This window comes from Balaenoptera physalus (assembly GCF_965194825.1).
Source record: "Balaenoptera physalus genome assembly, chromosome: 4".
NCBI classification, from domain to species: domain Eukaryota; kingdom Metazoa; phylum Chordata; class Mammalia; order Artiodactyla; family Balaenopteridae; genus Balaenoptera; species Balaenoptera physalus.
Window position 1 is genome coordinate 65037629 of NC_138891.1, and position 22927 is coordinate 65060555.

Below are 22927 nucleotides of genomic sequence, written 5' to 3' on the forward strand. Positions count from 1 at the left end.
CAAGGCCTCAGAGACCGTGCCAGGCACAGGGATGTAGAAGGAACTATGATATCTGGAGCCAAGGAGCTCACATTGGGTGGGAGAGACACCATGTGAGTAAATAATTACAGGAGAGTTCCATGAGCCGCTGTGACGGGAAATGCGTGACTCTGGGTCCCTAGCTTGGGCAACAGGTGATGCCATGAACAAGGCAGGGAACGTGGGGATGGGCAATGGGCTTTAGGAGAAGGGGGAGGGTGTGTAAAGAGGGAGAAGAGAATGCCTCATCTGGGTTTGGGGCATGTTGATTCCAACGTGGGTGCTTGAGGGACTGAGTGACAAAGCTGTGATTTCCTGTGAAAAGCAGAGCAGAGTCTCTCTGTAGGCCTGCCACTGTTGCAGAGGAATGACTGGTGTGTTGCCATGGTTACTTCCCAGCGCTGAGGGGTGTCCCACTGCACACCCCCCAAGTGCCCCCCAGGCTCTTTAGGGGTCGCTAGCCTTGCTCCATCTCAGTCCCTAGGTGAGACCTTGGCCAGAGAGACCTCTGTGAAATGCACACTTTTTAGGAACATTTCTATTTTTCAACCCGAATGAGCCGTACATGGCTGGCGATTGCTCACTACGACTGTCTTTCTGGTCAGATCTCCACCAAATGGGAAAACTGGGAACATACAACCCTGGACAGCTCCTGAACCCAACCGGCCACTTTCTGTTATGGTTTCCTACAAGTGAGGAGAGAGCCCTGAGAAGCAATGAACTCATGTACTCATGATTATCCTATTGTCTCATCTGAGTTCTGGCTCACCACCCGGGAGGGTGGATCTATGACAGCTGGATGGCGTCCCTTTATCTGGCTTTGGGATTCAGGGTACGACCCATGCAATTAGTGAAGATCCACACGGGCACACAGGCAGATTGAACCCCCTGTGCCCGCAAAGCAGTGGTGTCAACTGACTTTGAAGTGGGAGGGTTTTCCTCTTCCCAGGTAAGACCCTGGCATCTGGGTGGCAGATTTGATGACTGTGTGCTTCTGCCAGGAGGGCGCCTGTGTGAGTGCCTGCTGGTTGGTCTGAGTTCCAGGCTAGCGAGCCTACCTGTGGGCCACGCAGTGGCTGGCTGGCCTTGCTGGGGTGCTGAGTAGCCATGCCACTCTCCCTCTTAGCGCTTATCACAGATGCTAATTACATGCCTATCTGTGGGATTGTTTTACTGAGGCTTGGTTCCCGCACTCCCTAATGGCTGCAGGCACTAGATCTGGTTTTGCTCATCAATGTGCCCTGGTGCCTGGCATTTGGTCGGTGTTTTAAAGGTGTGTGTTGAATAAATGACAGAAAGCCTGTCACTGCTGCTGGGAAACTGAATCAAAATGTATATCCTACCAAAGATCTCCCTGTTTTTGTTTACCAGGAATTGCAAACATTATTACCTAGGGGAAGTCTGGGGAGATTTTGCCCTCTCTGCTTAGAATCTTGTCTAGGACACCCTGGTTTCAGTTCACGCGGGGTTGACTAAGAAAGCTCACTGAGGGTAAGGTAGCCAGCTCTGGGTGACACAGCCTCAAGGCTGCTGCTGGCTCAAGGCTGAAGGCTGGATGGGGGCATACACGAGCGCAGAGAAGAGTCTGAGAACATGTGTAGGAAGTCTCCGCATTCACATCCAAGGTGGGGCTGGAGAGAACCAATGGCAGAGCTTCCAGAGCTTCGCTCCCTAGCCTCGGGGGTGGGGTGGGGGGGCGGGGGGGGGGGACTGATCTAGCTTGTGCCATGCATGCCCTTGGTGCGTCAAGGCTCGGCACCCTTACCCTCACCTGGCTTCGCCGGACAGCCGCTCAGGTGGCACCTCCACATTGGCAGCAACAACCAAACACACTTAAGCACAAGTGCCAACAAGTAACCCTAGAGTTGTGGGCTGTTAGAACCGTAGGTAATTTAAAGATAATCCAGACCAAATTACTGAAGCAGAAGTAAAGAGAGTGAAATTCTAAATCTGGCCCTTTTCTCACATACTAAATACTCATCACCTTCCACTGATCACTTAACAATTTTTCTGATTACTATTGATCAAGCGCTCACCACGTTCCAGGCATTCTGCTAAGTGTTCTGCATGGATGATCTCATTTAACTCTCAAAACAAGGTGACTATGCTGATGGAGAGAGATTATAATTGTTTCCATTTTGCAAGGGTTGAAATGGAGGCTTGGAAAAATTCAATGATTCAACTAATGTCACATGGCTGGTGGTGGGGAGGTCTGGGTCTTCTAGCTTCTAGTTCAATGGTCAGTCCCTTACTCTACACCGACTCTCAGCTGTAAGTCCTCCAGGCTATATTTGAATTACTTATTTGAAGACAGCCAGCACATCTTACTTATCAAATAAGTTTCTAATGGTTCCATGAAACTAAATTCTCAGTCTCACAAATACTTGCATCGAACTCTTTATAAGACTATTTTTTTTTTTAAGAATTTTCGCTGAGGGTCTGCTCCTGTCCAGCTCCAGAATCTACTGCCCACTGTGCTCACAGGCCAAAGGCAAGATTCCTTCCCCCCCCCCCCCCACTCCTCTCTCCCTCTGACAAACATTTCTGTAGAACAACCTGAGCCAGGTAGGATGTTAGGCTTTGAAGGGGACACAGAGGTGAAGAACACACGCTCCCCATTTTCCAGGTACTGGCAGGAGAAAAATATGATGAGGATACACGTGCCTACGAGACAAGGCAACCCATAATCAGTGTACTGTCAAGACAGAAGCCCAAATTAAATGCTCTAGGAATTCGGAGGCCAGACTCACTTCCAGAGGTGCCACCATAGGCTCTAGGAAGGAGATGGCCCTTGAGGTAGGTGTTGTAGGAGGAGCAGAATTTCAACCAAGTGTATATGGAGCCTTTCCTTGGACTGGAACATAAATGCTTCCTGTTTTCTGAGTGTCTGGCTTGTGCAGAACACATAGTAGGACCTCAAATAAATTTTCTAGTTGGACACTAGCCACTTGGGGCTAGGCTAGGAATCAGGGACTTGGTTCTGATGCGACCACTGGACATAAATTGTATAAGTCCTATTGCTTCTCTGGGCCTCTGTTTTTCCCAACTATGAAATAGGGACATGGAGGGGAGTGGGTATAACCTTGCTCATGGGTTTCTGGTTAGGGTTAGGTTAAGTTAATATGTGCAAAACTATCTGTCAGCCAAAAGGAAATATAAATACCTGTCACTATTCTTACTGGTATTATAAAAACTAAAAAGAACCATTGCCCAGGCACCTCTCATTTATCCAATAACCTTTTTTGGACTAACTACACTGGGTCAGGCACTGGGGAAAAGATGAATAATATCCAGCCTCCATCCTTGGAATTTGAAAGGTCTAGGAAAGGAGGCAGTAGGTACAATTTATGGTATAGGTTGAACGTGCTAGGGCAAAGGCTGGGCTGGAGTTTGGCAGGATCTCTGCTCTTTCTTAGTGATAGTGCAGATAGGTGGCAATGCTAAACCTAAGAACTTCAAAATCAGGAATTCAGCTGGTATGCCCCAACATAACATAGCGTTAAAGGTGAGGAGAAAATTTATTTTAAAGTTTGAGCTTATACTATGTTCCAGGCACTCTGACATCCATCATCATGACAAGCTAGGTATTATTATGCCAATTTTACAGATGAGGAAGATGAGACTCAGAGAGGTTGGGTAACTTTCCAAGGTTTATAAGACTAGAAAGTATAAAGCCTAAATTTAAACCCAGGTCATTCAACTGCAAGCTTGGTGCTTTTCCCAGGACCACTTCTTGCTTTCTAATCAGTCAATGGTTTTATAGAACTCATTCCATGCTAATTTTGATTGACCTTCTTTCTTGGCTTGCTTTTCCAAGGAGAAAGACTGATCTGTGATGAGATTTGACAGTAACATTTTCTGTTGTCATTTCCTTTAACACTTCCTATAATAAACACCCTCCCTCCCACTATTCTCTTCTGACCTCTCCCTCACCTCCAACCCCAGTGAAACTGCCAAGGAATAATGAATCCCAACAAATAAAGAGCCTGCAGAGAAAGATCCCTACCTTCTCAGCCACTGGCCTATAAACTGAGACAAAACACGCTGAAAGAAGGAAGAAACCTGCCATATAATTCTGTTCAAGGAGTCCACTAGACCAAAACCTGGCCATGCCTTAATTCTGTGAAGCTGTAAGCAACCTATGCTCTACAGGAACCTGTATGATTGGCAGATTCGCCTATTTTACAGATAATGAAAACTGAAACCCAAGAAGTTGAAAGGACTTGCCCAACATCATACACTAGTGAGAGGCAGGGTCTGGACTGGAACCCAGGACTCTTGACTCCCAGGCCAATGCTTTTCCACTTTTCAAAATGGGTTGCCTCTTTAGCGTTTCCTCATTAACATCTCATCTTAAAGGAGATCATGGCCCTTTAAGAAAGAGCTTGCACTGTAGGTTCGTTCTCTGCAAAGCCCAGAAGCCAAGACTTCCTCCTCGGCCTCTGCTCTGATCAGCTCCCGTCCTCATCTAAAGAACAGGAAGTAGCTGCATTTTTAGCTCTGAAAGCATATTCTTGGGGTGGGAAAGGGGGATTTGGGGAAGAGAGTTTCTGTACAAGATGGTCATGAGCGATCAGCAGACACATTACTCTTGCTTGAAGAAGGGGAAGATACACGGTAAGACATACAAGGGAAGATGACCATCGTCCTTGAGCCCCAACCAGAGCCCGTCCTCAGCAAGAGTGTCCCCCAGCCCCTGCCTGAGGGGAAGGGGATTCTGCCTTGATTCTGCTCTGCCTGGATGCCAGAGTGGCGGCTGGGGTGGGAACACCAGGGTGGGAAAGTTTGCAGGAACTTTCTACAACTTCCAATGCCTCCCCCACCCTCTGCTGGCACCCACAACTTCCCCTGCCAAGGGAGGAAGGAGGAACACATTATTCAGTTTAATAATTTATACAAATTGAAAAGTTTACTCTGAAATAAAGGGGACTTAAGAGGGAAGCAGAGAAAAAAAAAATTCCCAAGTCTTCTCTTAAAGGACACAGGTGTGGAGATTACCCCTCTTGATGACCTTGCATCAGAATACGACAATCTGACTGTTTAATAGGTAGGTCTGGAATAAGCCAGTAACCACTCCCTCAATGGTTGGCCAAGTTTTGTCTCCTTCTACTGGTGGGATCACATCCAGCCTTAGGACTAACCGCCTAGGACATCAAAGAACCCAGACCCAGATTCCTGGACACTTGTCTGTGTCAGTGGTTCTCAAACCCCGCAGCCCATCAGATCGTCTGGGGAGCTCATTACAAATTTAGATTCCCAGGAACCAACCTAGAGATTGATTACGGAGCTCTGGGCTGGGGCCCAGGACTTCATTTTCGATAGGCAGGTCTGGTTTAAAAATCAACGGTCTGGTCAGTCCCATCCATTCAGTCATCAAAACTTTTATACCAGATGCTGGTTTTATGGCAAAGAAAACCCACATCCCAAAAAGTAGGTCAGTGCCAGCACTTGGATTTGAATCCATTCTCCTGCCTCCTCAGGTGGGGTCTTTGCCAAAGCCCTCACATACGGCTTCTCCCCACACCCCGACCCTGGCTCACCAGGCCACGGAGAATCCCTGCGGATCAGCGAGGCCTGCTCATCCAATCCACAGAAGAGGCAGAGCTGCCAGGAACTTTGATTGAGGCCCGTCTGGTTCGCTGGTGGCAGTGGCTGGTAAGGGGTAGGGCTGAAGGTAGTTTTAAGGGCACTCTCAGAAAGCTGTGTCCTGTATCCTGGTGGGTAGTTGATGGCCTCTAAGGCACACTACCCAGTTGTTCCAGGCAGGAAGAAGAGTCGGCTCATGGCAGGGTGGCAGAGGCAGAGGGAGTGAGGGGGCAGTAAAAGAAGATGAAGTCTGGAGGTGACGAGAGGCCAAACCATCTAGGACTCTCTAGGCCACATGAAGAGCTTTAGCTTTTAATCTGAGCCACTGCAGGATTCTGAGCAGGAGAGTGGCACGGACAGACATATTTTCCCAGGGGCATTCTGATGCAGTGGTGAGAAGAGACTGTAGAGGGTGGGGGAAGAAGCAGGGAATCCAGTTGGGAAGGTGTGCAGGAATCCAGGGGACAAGGGATGGTGGCTCAGACCAACGTGGTAGGAATCTTAGATATTTTTAAAGAGTGGAGCTAACAGATTTTTGGATGGGTTGGGTATGAGATATGAGATAAAAGGGAATCGAGGATGGTGCCAAGTGTTTTGGCTTAAGCAGCGGGCAGGTTCGAGTTATCGTCAACTGAGATGGAGAAGGCTGTGGGTGGAGAAGGTTTGGGGGAGGGACGTCAGAGATCAGTTTTGGACTTGCTGAGTCACTGGCACTCACGTGGTATTTAAATAAAGTCTCACTACTCGATGAGATCATCAAAGAAGTGAGTACAGACAGAAAAGAGAAGAGGGCTGGGGACCCTCCCGCATAAAGAGGTTAGAGAGAAGATGAGGAGTCAGCAAAAGAGACTAAGAAGGAGTGACCAGTGGGAACCAGGAAGGTGTGGAGTCCTAGAAGCTGAGTGGACAGTGTTTCCAGGAAGACGGAGTGACCAGTGGGAAACCAGGAAGGTGTGGAGTCCTAGAAGCCGAGTGGACAGTGTTTCCAGGAAGACGGAGTGACCAGTGGGAAACCAGGAAGGTGTGGAGTCCTAGAAGCCGAGTGGACAGTGTTTCCAGGAAGAAGGGAGTGACCAGTGGGAACCAGGAAGGTGTGGAGTCCTAGAAGCCGAGTGGACAGTGTTTCCAGGAAGAAGGAGTGACCAGTGGGAAACCAGGAAGGTGTGGAGTCCTAGAAGCCGAGTGGACAGTGTTTCCAGGAAGACGGAGTGACCAGTGGGAAACCAGGAAGGTGTGGAGTCCTAGAAGCCGAGTGGACAGTGTTTCCAGGAAGAAGGAGTGACCAGTGGGAACCAGGAAGGTGTGGAGTCCTAGAAGCCGAGTGGACAGTGTTTCCAGGAAGAAGGAGTGACCAGTGGGAAACCAGGAAGGTGTGGAGTCCTAGAAGCCGAGTGGACAGTGTTTCCAGGAAGACGGAGTGATCAGTTGGGTCAGATGCTGCTGACAGATGGAGCAAGGTCAAGACTGAGAACTGACTATTGGATTTAGCTACTGAAGGACACTGGTAACCTTGACACAAACAGCCTTTGACTCCTAACCTCATGGAGTCCCACAGTTTGACTACTGACTGTCATTTAGGGCTCCCTTATTGTAACTTTTCTCTTCTCAATTAGGTTATTAAACATTGCAGCATCAGGGATGACGAGTCAGTGTATCTCCGAGTCCTTGTAAGGCTGTAGAAGCTTCTAGAGCCTGCTGTAGACCCTAATACAGTTTGCTGCCAGACCCGCCTGAACATCCCTCCCACTGACCTAGAGCAATTTTCCTCATGCTTGGCTTACCTTGAACGCAGAATTTCAGTTCCTTGGGGTCAGTGACGACCTTCCTGCTTTCCCGGATCACAGCCCGGTTCTTCTTGGTTTCTCCCCAGAGATTGGTGCCACCGTACATGCTGGGAATGTTGAGAATAGCAATGCCTTCAAGGAAGATGCTGCTCAGGTCCACCCCAACTCCGTCACACTGAGGGGCAGAGAGAAAATTTCATCCGTTAGTGTCCTCAGTATATCCCAACCCAAGGTGGCATATGTGTGTGTGTGTGTGTGTGTGTGTGTGTGTGTGTGTGTGTGTGTGTGTGTGTGTGTGTGTGTGTGTGTGTGTGTGTGTGTGCGCGTGTGTGGTGCGGGCTCTCATGGAGAATGTGAAAGGCCATCAGCCACCAGCCAGCCTCTGTCAGAAGCTGAATCTTGGGCAACGTTGCTCTGGCCTAATGGTTTGGCCACTGCAGTGGGATGAGGGAGGTCCAGTCCTGGTCAGCTCTGGGGAGACAGCACAAAGCTTCAGGAACCGTCTATAGATCTCGAAGGGCTTTAGGAATGGTTCAGAAGACAACTGCAAACTGTTCTCCAGTCCAACCTCATTATCATCAATCCTGCCCCTCCCTAACCATTGTGAAGATCTGGTGGAGCACTGAGTCCAGAACCTAACACAGCATATTCTCAACAAATGACAGAAAAGTTTCATTTTACCCCTTCTTATTTTACCCCTCTTGTGAGAAGTATAAGACTTTAAGATTTGGATGGCTTTCAGAATTTTCCTGTCTCCTGTATCTGTATCGTAAGTGCAATTTTGGCATATGTGCTTGCTGATGTAGCAGAGTCTCTTTATCCAGTCTCTACCACCCACATCACCGCCAGGTACAAAAGGCCAGTAGGCTCCAATCTGCCTGTCTCACATATCTATAAAGTCAGCCTACTTTGGCATAATGCTTACCAATGCAGCAAAAAAGATATTAGCTCTGATCCTCATTCCTCAGGATTGGAGGTAGTTTACTTCATTTACAGAGGAAAACATTACCCAGAGAGGTAAGCTAAGTTATCCAAGATTGCACAGTTGATAAATAACAGAGCAGGGATTCAAAGTTGGGGAATCTGACTACAAAGCCCAAGCTCTTTATCTTGCTTATTGTGAGGCAGGAAAAAAAATCAAAAGCATGCAACAAAAATCCACTATCTTTGAGGTTACCAACAAATCCAAACTTCCAGAGATTTCTTAACAGATGAGTAATAGAAAGGTAGAGCTTGTTGCCATTCATTTTGGCATACTTCCTGATTTCTTTGCAGCTCTCAATTTATCGTATCTTATCATCCCCATGACTTGTCTCCCCAGCTACAAAATGGTAGAGAGTGAGCTTCTTTGGTGACTGGGAATTCCTTTCTTTATTAGGAAGGTCTGATTATTTGAGAGGTCTTTTAATGTTGAACCTGATTCTCTCCCTTCCTGCTTCCACCCATTGGTCTTATTCTCCCTTCTGAAGTCAGACAGAATGAACCTCCTTCTCCTCCAGGGAAGTGCCCACTGGGTACACGATGATGTGCATAAATCATCACCAGCATCATCATGCATATGCATTAAACATTGCCATTTGCCAGATGGGCTTTTATACACATCTCATTTATTACCTTCATGATAATCTTATAAATTAGTTACTAGGATTACCCTCACTGTACTTTTGGGGAAACTGAGGCACAGAGGCAGTTAAGTAACTTGCCCAAAGTCACACAACTTACAAATGGAAGTACACAGATTGATGGCAGGCTGTCGGAGCCTCAGTCTTACCCACTCCTTTCTCTCTCCTCCCTCTCACACCACCATTTAGTTGTGCCTCTGGGTTGAGCACTGTCAACTCTCTGGCTCCTCCTGTGGGACTTGCCCCGTTCTGTACACACTACAGTTTGTTACTGTCCTACTCCATAAGGTCCTGGCACTGAAAAGAACACCAATGGCAGAATCTGATGGCACAGGCGGCAACGGCACCAGCACTTCCTGGGTCTGGGATCCCCTAATATTGTCACGCCCCAGAAATGAGATAATGTGGGGAGCCCATGTAGAGGCTCAACATGTCCCCCACGATCATTATCCTTAGTGTTAAATATGATCAAGCTTGCACTAGTTCTTTTATGAGCAGCTACATGATGACTGAATCACTTCAGCTTGAGTGGGTGGTCATCTCAGGCACTCAGGCCCTCATCCCATCATCTACTTCTCAGCCCACTCTTCCCCATCCTGAACTTGTGTAGGTATTTTTAAATAACTTAGACAGAGGGTTTTGCACTTATTTAATTTCATCTGACTTTCAGCCCAAGCCCCCACCAGTCCATCTAGTTTATATTAAATCTTCATTCTGTGACCCTATGCAATAGCTCTCTTATCATTTGGAGATTAAGTCCATTAATACACATATATAAAGGGCAAAACAGGGAATAAGCCCTCTCCTCGGTCAGTTTAACACACCAGATATTGTGCATTAAATGGCCCTCGGGGTGTGGCTGTCTTATCAGGGCTGTATCCTCTGAACAGGACTGTCACCCAGCCCACTTTTCATTACAGTGTGGAATCATGGAACTCAGAGATGAGAGGGACCCAAGAGAACATGTCCTATCTTTCATCAGTGAGGCCCAGTGAGGTTAAGGATCTTGCCTGTGGTCACCCAACTTACTAATGGTGGAGCTAGACTAGTATCCAGGTGTTCAGACTTCAAGTCTGTGCTCTTTCCACTAAAACATAAGACATTGTGCTGAGATCACATAGCATTTCCTAAATAACCACCCTACAACCTCTATCAGATAAGGAATAAGAGAACTCATATTAAGCCACTAATATCTGTAAAGGGCAAGTACTTGGTTAATACTTTATTCCAGAATTTTGCCAGGGGTTGGGATGAAGTATATCAGTCTGTGGTTCCCAGAATGTATTCTTTACTAATAACTGGGACATTTATCTGTTTGCCTCTCATTGGATGGAACCCACTGTGTTTTCTGGATTTGTCAAAGTGGTCCCCGAATGCCATCTATAGGTTTGTCCAGCAACTTGGATTCAAGTGTGTATGTTTTCCAAGGCCAGTTAGTTCTCTATTGATCAGCTTTGGGCTCTGATACCCACCTTTATCATCTGTTCTTCCATTTTTGGTTAAGGCTACTCTCTCTCTGGAAAAGATAAAAAAAACTCTTTCGGAATGTCAAAGTCCTAAAGAGGTATGCTTTCCATGTTGCTTTTTGCTTCAAACTTTGTCTAACATTCTGCTTGGCCTTCAGCTTGTCCAAAGCTAGGCTCACAGGTCTGAGGTGCCTTGTGCGTTTACACCTGGTTGCATGCTCACACCCTGTCTGTGAGTATGTGTACAACCCTCCAAAAGCATGGGCTCAACCCAGAGTTCCTTGTTGCTGTCATGGTGATTCTTTTTTTTTTTTTAAGCTCTTTGCTGCTTTCTTCTTGATAGAATTGATGAACTGTTAAGAATTTATTTTGGAATATCTTCCATCCTTTTGTCCTTTATACACGTATTCTTTTTTCAAAGAATATTTATTTTGTTGCGCCAGGTCTTAGTTGCGGCAGGCGGGCTCCTTAGTTGCAGCTTGTGGGCTCCTTAGTTGTGGCTGGCTGGCTCCTTAGTTGCGGCACATGGGCTCCTTAGTTGTGGCTTGCTGGTGCCTTAGTTGTGGCACGTGGGCTTCTTAGTTGCGGCATGCATGTGGGATCTAGTTCCCTGACCAGGGATCAAACCTGGGCCCCCTCCATTGGGAGCGAGGAGTCACATCCATTGTGCCACGAGGGAAGTCCCTTTACACACATATTCTTATTTAGGGATTTATAAATAAGTCAGACTTATTCTCTGACTTATTCACTGGGTCAGACTTTTCTCCAAACTCTGAAATTAGCTTTGCTCAACCCTGTGCCCAGCATTGAGTTCTTGAACCCTTATCACCTCCTAGACCACTCAGTCACTTTCTCTGTTGGTTGTAGTTACTTCCAGCATGACCTCAATTTATTCATTGTTGGCCAAAACGCCCCCTCCCTTCTAGAGGTAATGATAATAATACTAGCAGCTATTTGACAAGAGCTTCCTTGTGCATTGTGCTGGTCCTTCCCTTACATCCTCTCTTGGGATGCTCACATGAACACCGTGAGGGAGGCACCATTGCTACCCCCAAGTGACAGGGTCTCAGAGGGGTTAGGGTGCTGGCTTAAGGCTACACAACGTCCCCTCTACAGGCTGGCAGAGCTCGGTTGCAAACCCAGGCAAGCCAGATGCCAGATTGTACTCTGGAGACGAAAGAGTCAGTGCAGCAAATTGGGACTTTTGCTGATGCTAGACTTGTCGCAAAATTAAACTTCCAGCTGTTGTTTGAATAATTGAAATCTCCCACTACTACTCTGTATTGCAGAGTACTTTGAGCAGTGCCTGGCACGTCAATGTTGGTATCAGTATTATATCTTGCCTCTGTGCCAGCTTTGTGTTTAAAAAAAAAAAAAAAAGTAAACCATTAGCACAGCACGGTCCTTGGCACACGGTGTTCCATAAAGTCACCTTTCTTCCCTACTGCTGTTTTAAGTGTACTCTGTCCCCTCCATCTCTAGTCATAACAAGCTAGGAGTGTTAGTTATTAACTTGGTAAGCCGTTAACATCTCTCTGGAAGAGCAAACAGTCATCACTCTGCTTTATGATGGAATGTCCCCTTCCCCCACTATCTCACTGAGTCATAGGTGGACTGGGGCGAGTAGAAGAGGTGGGGGGAGCCTGGGGACTGTTGGATGTTGCTGCCCCCCACCTTTGGAATGCACCTATTTGAAAATTGAGAGGCAGTGCCTTGTCTTGGAAGGAGCATGCCTGGGCTTGGAGACAAAGAGATATGGGTTTAAATCCTGGCTCTGTCACTTGCCAGCTGTGCGATCCTGCGTTGGTTCCTTAACCTCTTTGAACTTTAATCTGTCATCTGTAAGATGGGGTGGGGATGGGGAAATAACATCTACTTCGAGGGTTTGACTGGTCTCTGGAAGACAGCAGCATTCCCAAACTGTCTGCATTGTTATTACAGTTAATAATAATATTACCTGTGCCATGAGGCATTTTTCAGCCTGAAATCATTCTCCCACTACCTGAGATCTTGCTGGAAGCATTTTAATGGCCCCTTGGCCATTAAACTTATGCTAGTGGGAGCCTTGACTGACCATACCCGTATGCCCATTCTCCACGCTTCTTGGCCTAGACACCACACACTGATTTCTTTCAGAACCCCAGGGCTGCTTAAGGCTCGGGAAAGGTAGAAAGTTGCCCTGCTGGATCTGGGAACGTGGAGCCGAGAGAAGTACACTGTAGGCTTAAATGGAACACCGGCCCCAGGGCCGCTCCCGGCGGGTTCCTGAGCTAAATCCTCCAATAGTTCCATGACGTCATGGGGCCCCCTCCCCCTGCTGGGACCCGGGTGGGGGGCGCCTCCTGGGGAGAGCGCAAGGAGGACGGCGGTCCCTGTGCGCACCATCGGCCATCGCTAACCTAGGACCGGGCTGGCAGGCTCGCCCCTGAGCCGAGGCTGCGCTGCAGCGGAACCCAGGTATTTACAGCCGGGTATGGGTCGAAACAGAGAGCTGTTGTCCCCGGCTGGCTGGCAGCAAGCTCGCACACGCCCCAAGTTGTGCTCAGAGTGGGCGCGGGCTGCGAGGTGCCGGACGCGGGCCGCCCGGGTCCGAGGCAGCAGCGCTGCAGGCGCGGGGTGGGGTGGGGTGCATCCAGACCAGCCCGGTTCCTGCCCGCCTGGAAGCCGTTCAGGAATCTGCCGGAGCCCAGGCCGGGAGCCGCCCGCGCCCGCCTGCTCCAGGCCTTGCTGCGCCGGCCGCAGCTGTCGGCAAGTTCAACAGTCGTCCCCACTTGCGACGACAGTGCCCAAAGCTCTAGTTTCTTTCTAAGCCAAGGGATGGTCTGTTTGGTGGAGGGCCGGTGGGTAGTCTTATTCATGCCATTCCCCCAACCCCCTCCCCCATCTCTCAGATCCTTAAAATCCCCGTAATTCTGGGCAGAACTAGGACCCGCCAAGTTCTCCGTGCTCTCTGAGGGGCAGAGAGCCGAGGAGGTGAGAGAGGGCAGTGGTGCTTCCCTGCCCGGGCCTCGGGCTTTTCCGAGACCAGGGTGCGTCCCTGCCGGCCTCGGTGACCTGAAAAAGGCGGCGGATCTGAGTGAGGCCGCCTCCATTTCAGCCCGGACGATCCTATTTAGGAAGGTCCTCAGAGAAGGAGATCCCATAATTTATTTGATGACCTGTTTCAGTTTTTAGCAACTAGGAAATTCTCCCGTCTTCTAACCTCGATTCACGGTGCCACGGATTACGCTGATTTTCTCCAGTTTAGAACGCAGATTGTTTTGTTTCATACTCCTGCCATTGGGCAGTGTCTGCTCTCTGGAATGACCTCTTCCAGGCCAGATTATAAGGTGTAACCCAGGCTTCGATGCCTCTGGGGGCATTTGTCCCCTTTCAGCTTGAAATTTTCTTTCTTGGGTTCCCTGCCTCTGCGTTGTCTTGATTGTCTCTCCCATCTTTGGTGACTCCTTCCTGGACTTTCTTTTTAAAAATCTTTCTATTATGGATATTTTCAAATATGTAGGAAGATAAAATAATAAATCCCATGTACCCCAAATCTCAGCTTCAGCAATTAGCAATTCACAGCTAATCTTATTTCAACTCTACCCCAGTTCATTTGAACTATTTTATAGCAAATCTCTGATATTCTACCATTTCACCTATAAATACTTCTGTATGTATCTCTAAATGATAAGACTCTTAAAAAAAAGAATTATCTCAATTCGTTTATCACTCTTAAAAAGTAACAATAATTCTTTAACATTGATAAATAGCCAGTAATTGTTCAAATTTCCTCAACAGTCTCATTTGAAAAAAAAAAAAGTTTTGTCTGAAAGGTTTACAGATTAAATTTGGTTGATATGTCTTTTAGGTTTCTTCTGATCTATAAATTCCCTGTTCTTTTTTTTTTTCTTGCCGTATAATATTTATTGAAGGAAATGGGTAATGGGTCTTTTGTCCTGTACAGCAGAGCAAACTTTAACGTGCATACGAATCACTTCAGGATGATTAAAATGCAGATTCCGATTTGGGAGGTCTGAGGTGGCCTGAGACCGCATTTCTACATCCTCCCTGGTGATACTGAGGTTGCATATATGATGGACCACACTTTGAGAAGTAAGGCCATGTAGCATTTTCCAGATTCTGGATATTGCTGATTGCATCTCTGAGGTGTTTTTTAAACATATTCCCAGCCTATCTGGAGGCTTGATCAAATTCAGGGTTGACATTTTGGCAAGAATACTCTATCAGTGTATTTCCTATTGCATCTCATCGGGAGGCACATAGTTTACTGGTCTTCATTTTTTGGTGATGTTCAGGTTGGTTAGTGGGTTCAGGTGTCGTCAGCCTGACTCTTCCATTATAGAGTTCTTATCAGCGGATGATGATCCTTGTCTGGACCCATTATTACAGTCCTTCAGTGGCAGGATACACCTGAGGACACCCTAGCACCCTTTCTGTGCTCTTCTTCCAAATTTCTACAAATGCCATTTTCTCCATGAATTCTTCCTTTCCATTCTCCAAAAAGGATCTCTCTCTATCTCTCATCTCTGCATCTGTGTTCTCATGGAATCAAAGACCTGAAGAGTCTTGAAAGATCATTCAGTCTAATGACCTCATTTTATAGATGAGAAAAATGGAGGTTAAGGAGGTGAAAGGAATGGTCCATTGTCACATAGCTAATCAGAGTCATCAGATCTGGAATTAGACCTTTGGTCATTTAGAGTGGCAACCAAGAGGACATGAGTGATTTTGTAAGGAGGAGTTTTGGCAGCTGGATGAGGGCCAAAGCACAGAATCTTAGAATGGTAAAGCCAGATGGAACATTAGGTTTGGTAATGTCTGATTACCAAAATGAGAACAATGAGGCCTAGAGGTGGTAAGTGACCTTTCTAGATCACACGGCTGTCTCTTGCAAGAGTTAGGGCTTAATTAGGGCCACATATATAGGCCACAGAGTTGGGCCTACTTGCTTCTGTTTCTGCCGTGCTCACTGTCTAAACTGCCATGCAGCTCTTTTATGCGTATTAAAATCCTACCCTTCCAGCTCAAAAGCTAACTCCTCTCTGAGGCTTTTTCTATAGAGGAAATTGCTCTAGCTAGAAAATGATGTTCCCCTTCTCTGAATTTTCATTGCATTGTTTTTCTGTCATATATGGAATGTATATTCTGCCGTAGATCATGCATATTTGCCTGTCCCCAGGAGATTTTAAGCTCCCAGAGGGGAGGGACCATATGTTACATGGCTCTGTGTTTTCCATAGTTGTGGTATGTCTTACCCATTTCAGAAGTCCAATATAACTATTTTTTGATTGGAAGAATGTGTACAGAGATCCCCAAACAAAAACCAAGGTGTTCCTTAAAGAAACCTGACAAGGTTTTTTTCCTTCCAGATGAGTTCACACAACTTCCCAGGATGAGTATATTGACCGAATAAAGTGGACTGAATACCCAGATTAGGGAGAAATACGGAAGGTTAATCCAAGTCTGCAAGAAATGGTCCTCTGATCACAGCTAAGGGTACTCTATATCTGAACAGCTGGTGATAAGAATAGGACACATGGGGCATGACGTATATGAGACAAACATTAAGAGACAGAAGACAAAAAGCACTCATTCATCCATCAAGAATGTTGGGAACCTACTTTGTGCTAGACCCTGGGGATGGAGTGGAAATGGGACACAGTCCCTTTCCTTAAGGGACCTCCTGCAGGTCAACGCTAGAGGCAGTGATATCCTGCTAAATGCTTAACAGCAGGATCTCCAGGAAAAAAAGAAGCTCTGATCGTGGTGTTCCACAGTGTAAGTATTCCCACTATGGCCAATTTCAAGCTACAAATGTGACATCACCGAAAGCAGAGGTAGGAAGAGATGTGCCAGCAAGCAAGCTGGCCCCAGCATACCACTGAGAAGGCAGTAGATATCTGCATATCTGCAGGGCCTATAGCCAGAACAGAGAAATTTATTGGGAGTGAAAGAAAAGCAGTCAGGGCAAATAGTGCTGTCTATTTTCCCTAGAGAAGAACTAGAAAGAATGTTTTTAGTGTCAATAATCTGATGTGTATCCTGAGGGAAGAAAAGGGAAGAAATTGAGTGGTGTTGATGAGTGGTGATAGCATTTCTAGAAAGACCGTCTGGTATTATCTACATTAAAAAAAATTTTTTTGGCCTGGCATGTAGCTAAATCTTCCAGAGCAGTGGTTTCCCCTGCATTCAGAGGAGCTGTCTTATAGCATTTTCAGAGCTCATGTCTTGCTGTGGGCAGTTAGATACTAATACACATGTGTTATATGATAATATTAATAGATATAATTTATTGAGTAACTATTATGAACCAGGCACTTCATATATTTTATGTCTAATCCTTACAGCCCTGCAAGGTTGGTATTTGTATCCTCCTTTTTACAGATGAGGAAACACTGAGTCAGTGAAACTGAGGAAGGTCCTTGTTTTCCCAGTTTATCCAGGTTTGTGGTGGGCTTCATGAACTTACAGGTTTCCTACAGAAGATGCAAATGACAAGATCAAGAAGACAGTCCAGCTTATGGAGCATATACCTGAGGCCTGTGAATTTTGTGCTTTGTTACCTATGAGACTACTTTTGGAGTCTTCTAGATATAAGGGATTTGATTCTTCATTTTAAGGAGGACACTGGAAAAAATAGAGTCTATCAAGAGAAGAGTGGTCAGGATAGTCAGGAGTCTGTACATCAAGTTGTATAGGAACTGGGGACGTCGGCAAAGATCGATAGGAGATGAGATGGAAGATAGATTTCAGCCCTATGAAGGGCAGTCGTGTGGAGGAGCAGAAAGGCATGTTCTGTGTGCCTCCAGATGGTGGAAATAGGCCCAAAGATGGGGAATTCAGTCATGCATCCCACAAACACTTATTGGGCCTCTATTTTCTTCCAAGCATTGTGCTAAGGGCTGACAAGGGAAGGATATGGCGATAAAAGGGACATACATCCTTGTTCAACATCGTGAAGAACTTTCTGAAAGTCAGAGCTTTCTAACAATGGAACAGGCTTCTGGAAAAGTAGTGAGCTTCCTACCCTTGGAGTATTCAGGCAAAGGCTGGATGTGTACTTATCAGAATGTGCCAGAATGAATCTTTTTGTTGAGCGGTACATGGGACCAGATCCCCTGCCAGTTCAGAGATTCGGAGTCTTCATTCAGCCTTGCTTCGGCAGGCTGAAGTGCTGTGCTGAAAAAGTGTCATCACGGTCCCCCTCCTACCGCCCGTGTCCATCTAGCTGCATGCTCCGCGTTCTCTGACAGTGAGTGGTGGCGGGCCAGTTAGACTAGAAAGTGGCTGCCATCTGTGACAGGGATGATGGCATTTTGGCGGGTTTGTGTGGGCTCCAGGAATGCAGCATTGAAGCCATGTACACACAACCTGCTTAAGAACATCCCATGGGCAGAAAATGTTTTCTTCCTCTTCATCCCTCCTCTGTTGCTGTGCCAGGCGGGCACAATGGTGCCTTTGAGAGGGGCAGCTGGAAGGGGGTGTTGGCAGGGAGGCTGGAAGTAGAACATTGCAGCTGAGGGGGAACCAAATTCATTTCCAGGAGCAAGCCTGCCCTGGATGCCAGTTTCCAAAACAAAACTGCTGCTTCTCAGAGCTCACGGTGGTGGGTTGCCTCAGAGTTGGACAGAGGGCAAAGCCGTTTCCTATCCGCTGCTCCATCCTCCCCAAGTTAAAAAAAAATCCTGGTGTGTTGAGGCATTCTTGTTCTGGATGCAGATTCATGGGCTTTGCTGTCTGTCTGGGGAGCTCAGACCAACTTGGGGTGCATGGGGCTTTCTGAAGGGTCAGACTTGCCTGCAGATAGAGCAGAGCTGATGGCCATAGGGGCAGGTAGGCTTCTTGGCCACCAGAGAGGGCTCAGGATGGAGACCCTTCCTTCTGCCTTTCAGAGTCGCTTCTTCTGACCCCCTAGCAGCCCTGCACCCTTGCTGCCATATGGGCTCTGCCCACTCACTGTCTTCACTCTCCTTGGTGGGAAAGAGGTGGGAGAACTCTGGCATTTCCTGTCCTGGGTTCACAGTTGTCCCAGACCCTCGGCTACTTTCAAAGTTCTCAGCAACAGCACAGAGATGGGCGTGGGAGGTCTTCCCACTCACCTCACAGTTAGGAGAAGGCCTGCGTACCGGACTGCAAGCTCAGCCGTCTCCCACTCTGTGTTGCAGTTGGAGCAAGGTGGGTCCCTTTTACTTTGGCGGCTTCCAACAAAAAGGTATCACTTGAGTCCGGTCAAGTAGTAATTTCTGTTAGTGTTCACACTAATTATGGGATTTTTTCACACTTGGGTTCAAATTGTACAATCAATAACTAGAGAGCAATTACTTCATTTCAGGTACTGGGGAGACAGGATGAATAAGATAGAGGCCTTGCTTCAGACAGCCGACTGCCTAAGAGATATGCCAAGTCCTGAATGGGAGCCCCACCACCAACTCAGCTGACACATACATTAGGGGGCAAGCAGAGGTGTAATGCAGAGGCCAGCTCCTACTGGGAGGGCTGTGGCATTGTGGGAGCATGTGGGCTTTCATCTGATCTGATCTTGCGGTACTTATCTTTAGGAGGCTCAATTTCCTTGAGTAAATAATACACACCATGCAGAATTGTTATGAGGATTAAACAAGACAGTGTACCAAAGTGCTAGGACAGACCTTGTTGCAAGGTGAGTGCTCAGGAAGTGACTGCTGTTGTTATTAACTTGTGGATCCCAATGGACTTGAGATATAATGTGTATGTGCACACATTGTTTAACCGCTCCTATGTTAGGTTATATGCCCTTCCTGAAAGAGTCAATTCTTCTCCTTTCTTAATTCCTCTTCTATAGAATACTAGGATCAGCAAGTTTACGACCTCACTAAGATAGATAACCAAAGACCTATCCACTATAGCCAATGAACATATTTGTATGTAATAGTCTCTGTCTGTTTCATAACCCAGTTGTAGAAGCAGAAAAGGATTGGAATAGTTCTCATCTAAGGTCCCTGAATCTCCTGAGTGTAGAGATGAAGATCATGAATTCTTTTCAATATTCTAAAAAGTCTAAGAGAAATAATTCATTTCCCACTGACAGGGCCTCACAGGTCATTATTATTTAAAAGATGCATTTGTTTGGTAGACATAGCTTGGGGAAAGTTATTCTTTCACTAAGGGACCTTGGTGGGTAGAAAAGTTAAGCTCGTTGGGGCAGAGGTTAGCCGAGAGATCGCCCAGGAATCTGTGTGGAGGTGCCTTGTAGCCCAACATGCTGAGTCATGTGACCCCAGCCTCAGTCTCCTGAGACCTCCTCGGGCCTCATCTATCCACTGTGCTGCATATACCCCCACCTGCTTTGTGAAAATGTAGGCATGAGAATTCATCCCTAAAAATTATTCCGAAGTCCTTGGGAGACACAAAGCATATGTAGCCAGGAGTCTGAAGACAAAGAAAATCAAAGCAATTCACAAAGAACAAAGGAAATGGAAAAGAACAAGAAAATAAAAGCATATGGATGAATGGAGGCTTGAAGCGAAATACAGGGTATGCATTTGTAGAGAATAAAAAAGAGGGTCATTTAAGAGAGAAAAAGTTATGTGTCAGAAACTGTAAGCAAACAATGGGATTTTTAAAGAGGAACTGACAGAAACAATTTCTTCGTAGTAGGCTGAAAGATTTTAAGGATCAGTGAAGGAAACTTATAGTCAGTGCGTGGCTGAAAGAGGTAGAGAGACGGAAAGGATGGAGCTGTGTTTAAAAATGGATAAAGATTTAGGAAATCAAAGAATCACAGAGGTCCTCCAGAGGCCTGCTTTTAAAGATACAAAGGCTAATATTATTACAGGATTGAAATAAGGTCAACATTAGAACAGTACTGATCCCTGATTGCTGAGACTGTGGGTTACTTTTCCTTTTCGCCTCTCTATGGTTTAAAATGTTCTACCATGGATTTGGATAGCTTTTATCATCAAGAAGAGAATTTAGGGGCTTCCCTGGTGGCGCAGTGGTTGAGAATCTGCCTGCCAATGCAGGGGACACGGGTTCGAGCCCTGGTCTGGGAAGATTCCGCATGCCGCGGAGCAACTGGGCCCGTGAGCCACAATTACTGAGCCTGTGCGTCTGGAGCCTGTGCTCCCCAACAAAAGAGGCCGCGATAGTGAGAGGCCCACGCACCGCGATGAAGAGAGGCCCCCGCTCACCACAACTAGAGAAAGCCCTCACACAGAAACAAAGACCCAACACAGCCAAAAATAAACATAATAAATAAATAATAAATAAAAATTAAAAAAAAAAAAAAAAAAAAAAGAAGAGAATTTAGCACACGTAATAGGAGGGAGCGGGAAGAAACTGAGGTGGGGTATTTGGAGCAGTGAGAACCGTAGGATGGGCAAGAAGGAGAAATCTGAAGAGCAAGAGCTGCCTTGGGTTGCCTCACAGTGAGGATGCTGCTGGAAAGATGGACCCCTGGACTCGATGGAGGAAGTGAATGGACTCCAGAGACGGCAGAGGATGTCCTCTAAGGCCCTTTCCAGTCTTTGACTCCAGGGTTTGATGCATGATCAGGTTGCCACCTTTTGTTTTCTAAGAACTCAAAATCCCCTGCAATGCTCTTCTCAACTTTCCCTTCCCCGTGAATACATTTTCGTTTCATCTCCCCTGGAATCACTGCGGCTGTGTTGATGGGCTGAGCATTTGGCTAGTTCCCACCTTCATTACTCCAAGCTCTGAAAGGCTCTACCTGCCCAAGCTGAGAAGGTGTAGATGATGCCAGAAGAGGCCAAGGTGCTCGAAGTTCTCTTCCCTCTAATTGAGGAGTGTGCAACATTGCCAGTGGATGCCAAGGCAGCCATGGGTTCTTTCCTGCCACTTACTGGCTGGGTGAACTTGGCCAAGCTACTGAACCTGTAAAGTCCTTGTTTTCGCTCTTCTGAAAAATAATGACACTTGACTGGATTGGAGTAGCTAAAGATATCTGCTCAATCTTAAAGTAATCTGATTCATTATTTACTCAGCTTCTTTACATGCACATGGCTGTGCTAAATATTAGTTTTAGAATTTAGGATTCTCATAGACAGGGCCCATCTCATGATATGGCTTCAAGATCCCTAGTACTGTGCCCAGCACATTGCTTTTTGTAAAAATCACATTTAAAAAATTGAGATGAAATTCACCTGACACAAAATTAACCATTTTAAAATATATGATTCAGTGGCCTTTAGTACTTTCACTCACGCTATCTTTTTGAGGTGTTAGAATAACATAGTCTTTGGGGTTGGTTCCGTTTTGTTTTAATAAAACAGTGCTGCACTGCACCTCCATGCTCATCCCCTTGTGAACTCACGCACAGGAAACTCTCCAGGTCTAGGACGTGAAGAACCTGCTGGGTCATTTGGCCTACAGGTGCATTTTCAGTTCAGCATTTGCTGTCAAACTGCTCTCCAGAGTGGTTTACCACTGCTGTCTGTCTCCCGGCAGTGTCTGAGAGTTTCCATTTCTGCTCCTTCTCCCATCATGGGGTGCGATATTCCCCATTGTGGTGTGGGAGCCCCACAGCACAGAGTAGGTAAAAGAAATGAACCAGCTCCGGCAATGTCACCATGGAGAGATCTCAAGAACTAACGCTGAGTGAAAAAGGCAAGCTGCAGAGCACAAAAGGGTTGTGGGAACTCGACTCCATCCAGAAAATTTTATTTCTTTGGTTACAAAGATACTTGAAGGGAATACAACAAAATATTGACAAACACCAATTCTAAGTGAGGGGGAAATGGGAGGGTTTGATCTAAAAAGTTCTCAAAACCTTGTTGTATTAAAAAAAAAATCCTCAATTAAAAGGGGGGAATTGATGTGCAGAGATTCCCAAAATACACTGGGTAACAGATTTTTTTGAAGCAGCTTCCACATTTGGACTCACTTTTTCCCCATGCAGAGGTTCATATTAGTGGAGCTGGCTAGCCTTCCCTTGTGAACATTGTTTAAAAGTAGATACAATATCAAGGAATTTTGGAAGTTCTTATTTTTAACCAGTAAAATGAAAATTTTCCACAGCTTGTAATAAAATAAGTGCTCAAGCAGAAGCCTGCCTCTTTTGCTCCATGTAACTACAGCTCAAAACCTGTGCAAGGCTATTCTGGGCCTGGGGTGCAGGAGGTGACTCACTGTGTCCCTCCCTCACCCTTCCCCCACCCGTTTATTCAGGTAAAATCAGATTAGAATAAACATCAAAGGCCGCTTTGGAAGGGAAGGGAAGTCAGAGACGTTGAGACCAGGGCTGATGACAACGATGTGGGTGACATGCTGGCTTCTTAATTAGAGGCAACCGCAATTTATGGGCACCCATTTCCCGGGAACGGCACTAACTTTCACAGCTTCCTTTGTGTGCCCGTGGAAGAAGCATTTAGAGCATGCATTCGCAATATATATTTTTTTGCTCTCTTTTTCATAAATGTAAAAGTCTCATGCCTGCTTTTAATGTTATCTG

The 22927-nt window shown here is 46.4% G+C and overlaps 1 protein-coding gene across 4 annotated transcripts in view; it reads right to left on the bottom strand.

The window, feature by feature from the left end:
* DGKG (diacylglycerol kinase gamma) overlaps positions 1-22927 on the bottom strand; it is a 165933-nt gene that overhangs the window by 31613 nt on the left and 111393 nt on the right. For all 4 annotated transcript variants that reach the window (XM_082461454.1, XM_082461453.1, XM_082461452.1 and 1 more), the window contains one exon: positions 7386-7563. In XM_082461454.1, coding sequence (XP_082317580.1) covers positions 7386-7563 — 178 coding nt within the window. The remainder of the gene's footprint in view (positions 1-7385; positions 7564-22927) is intronic.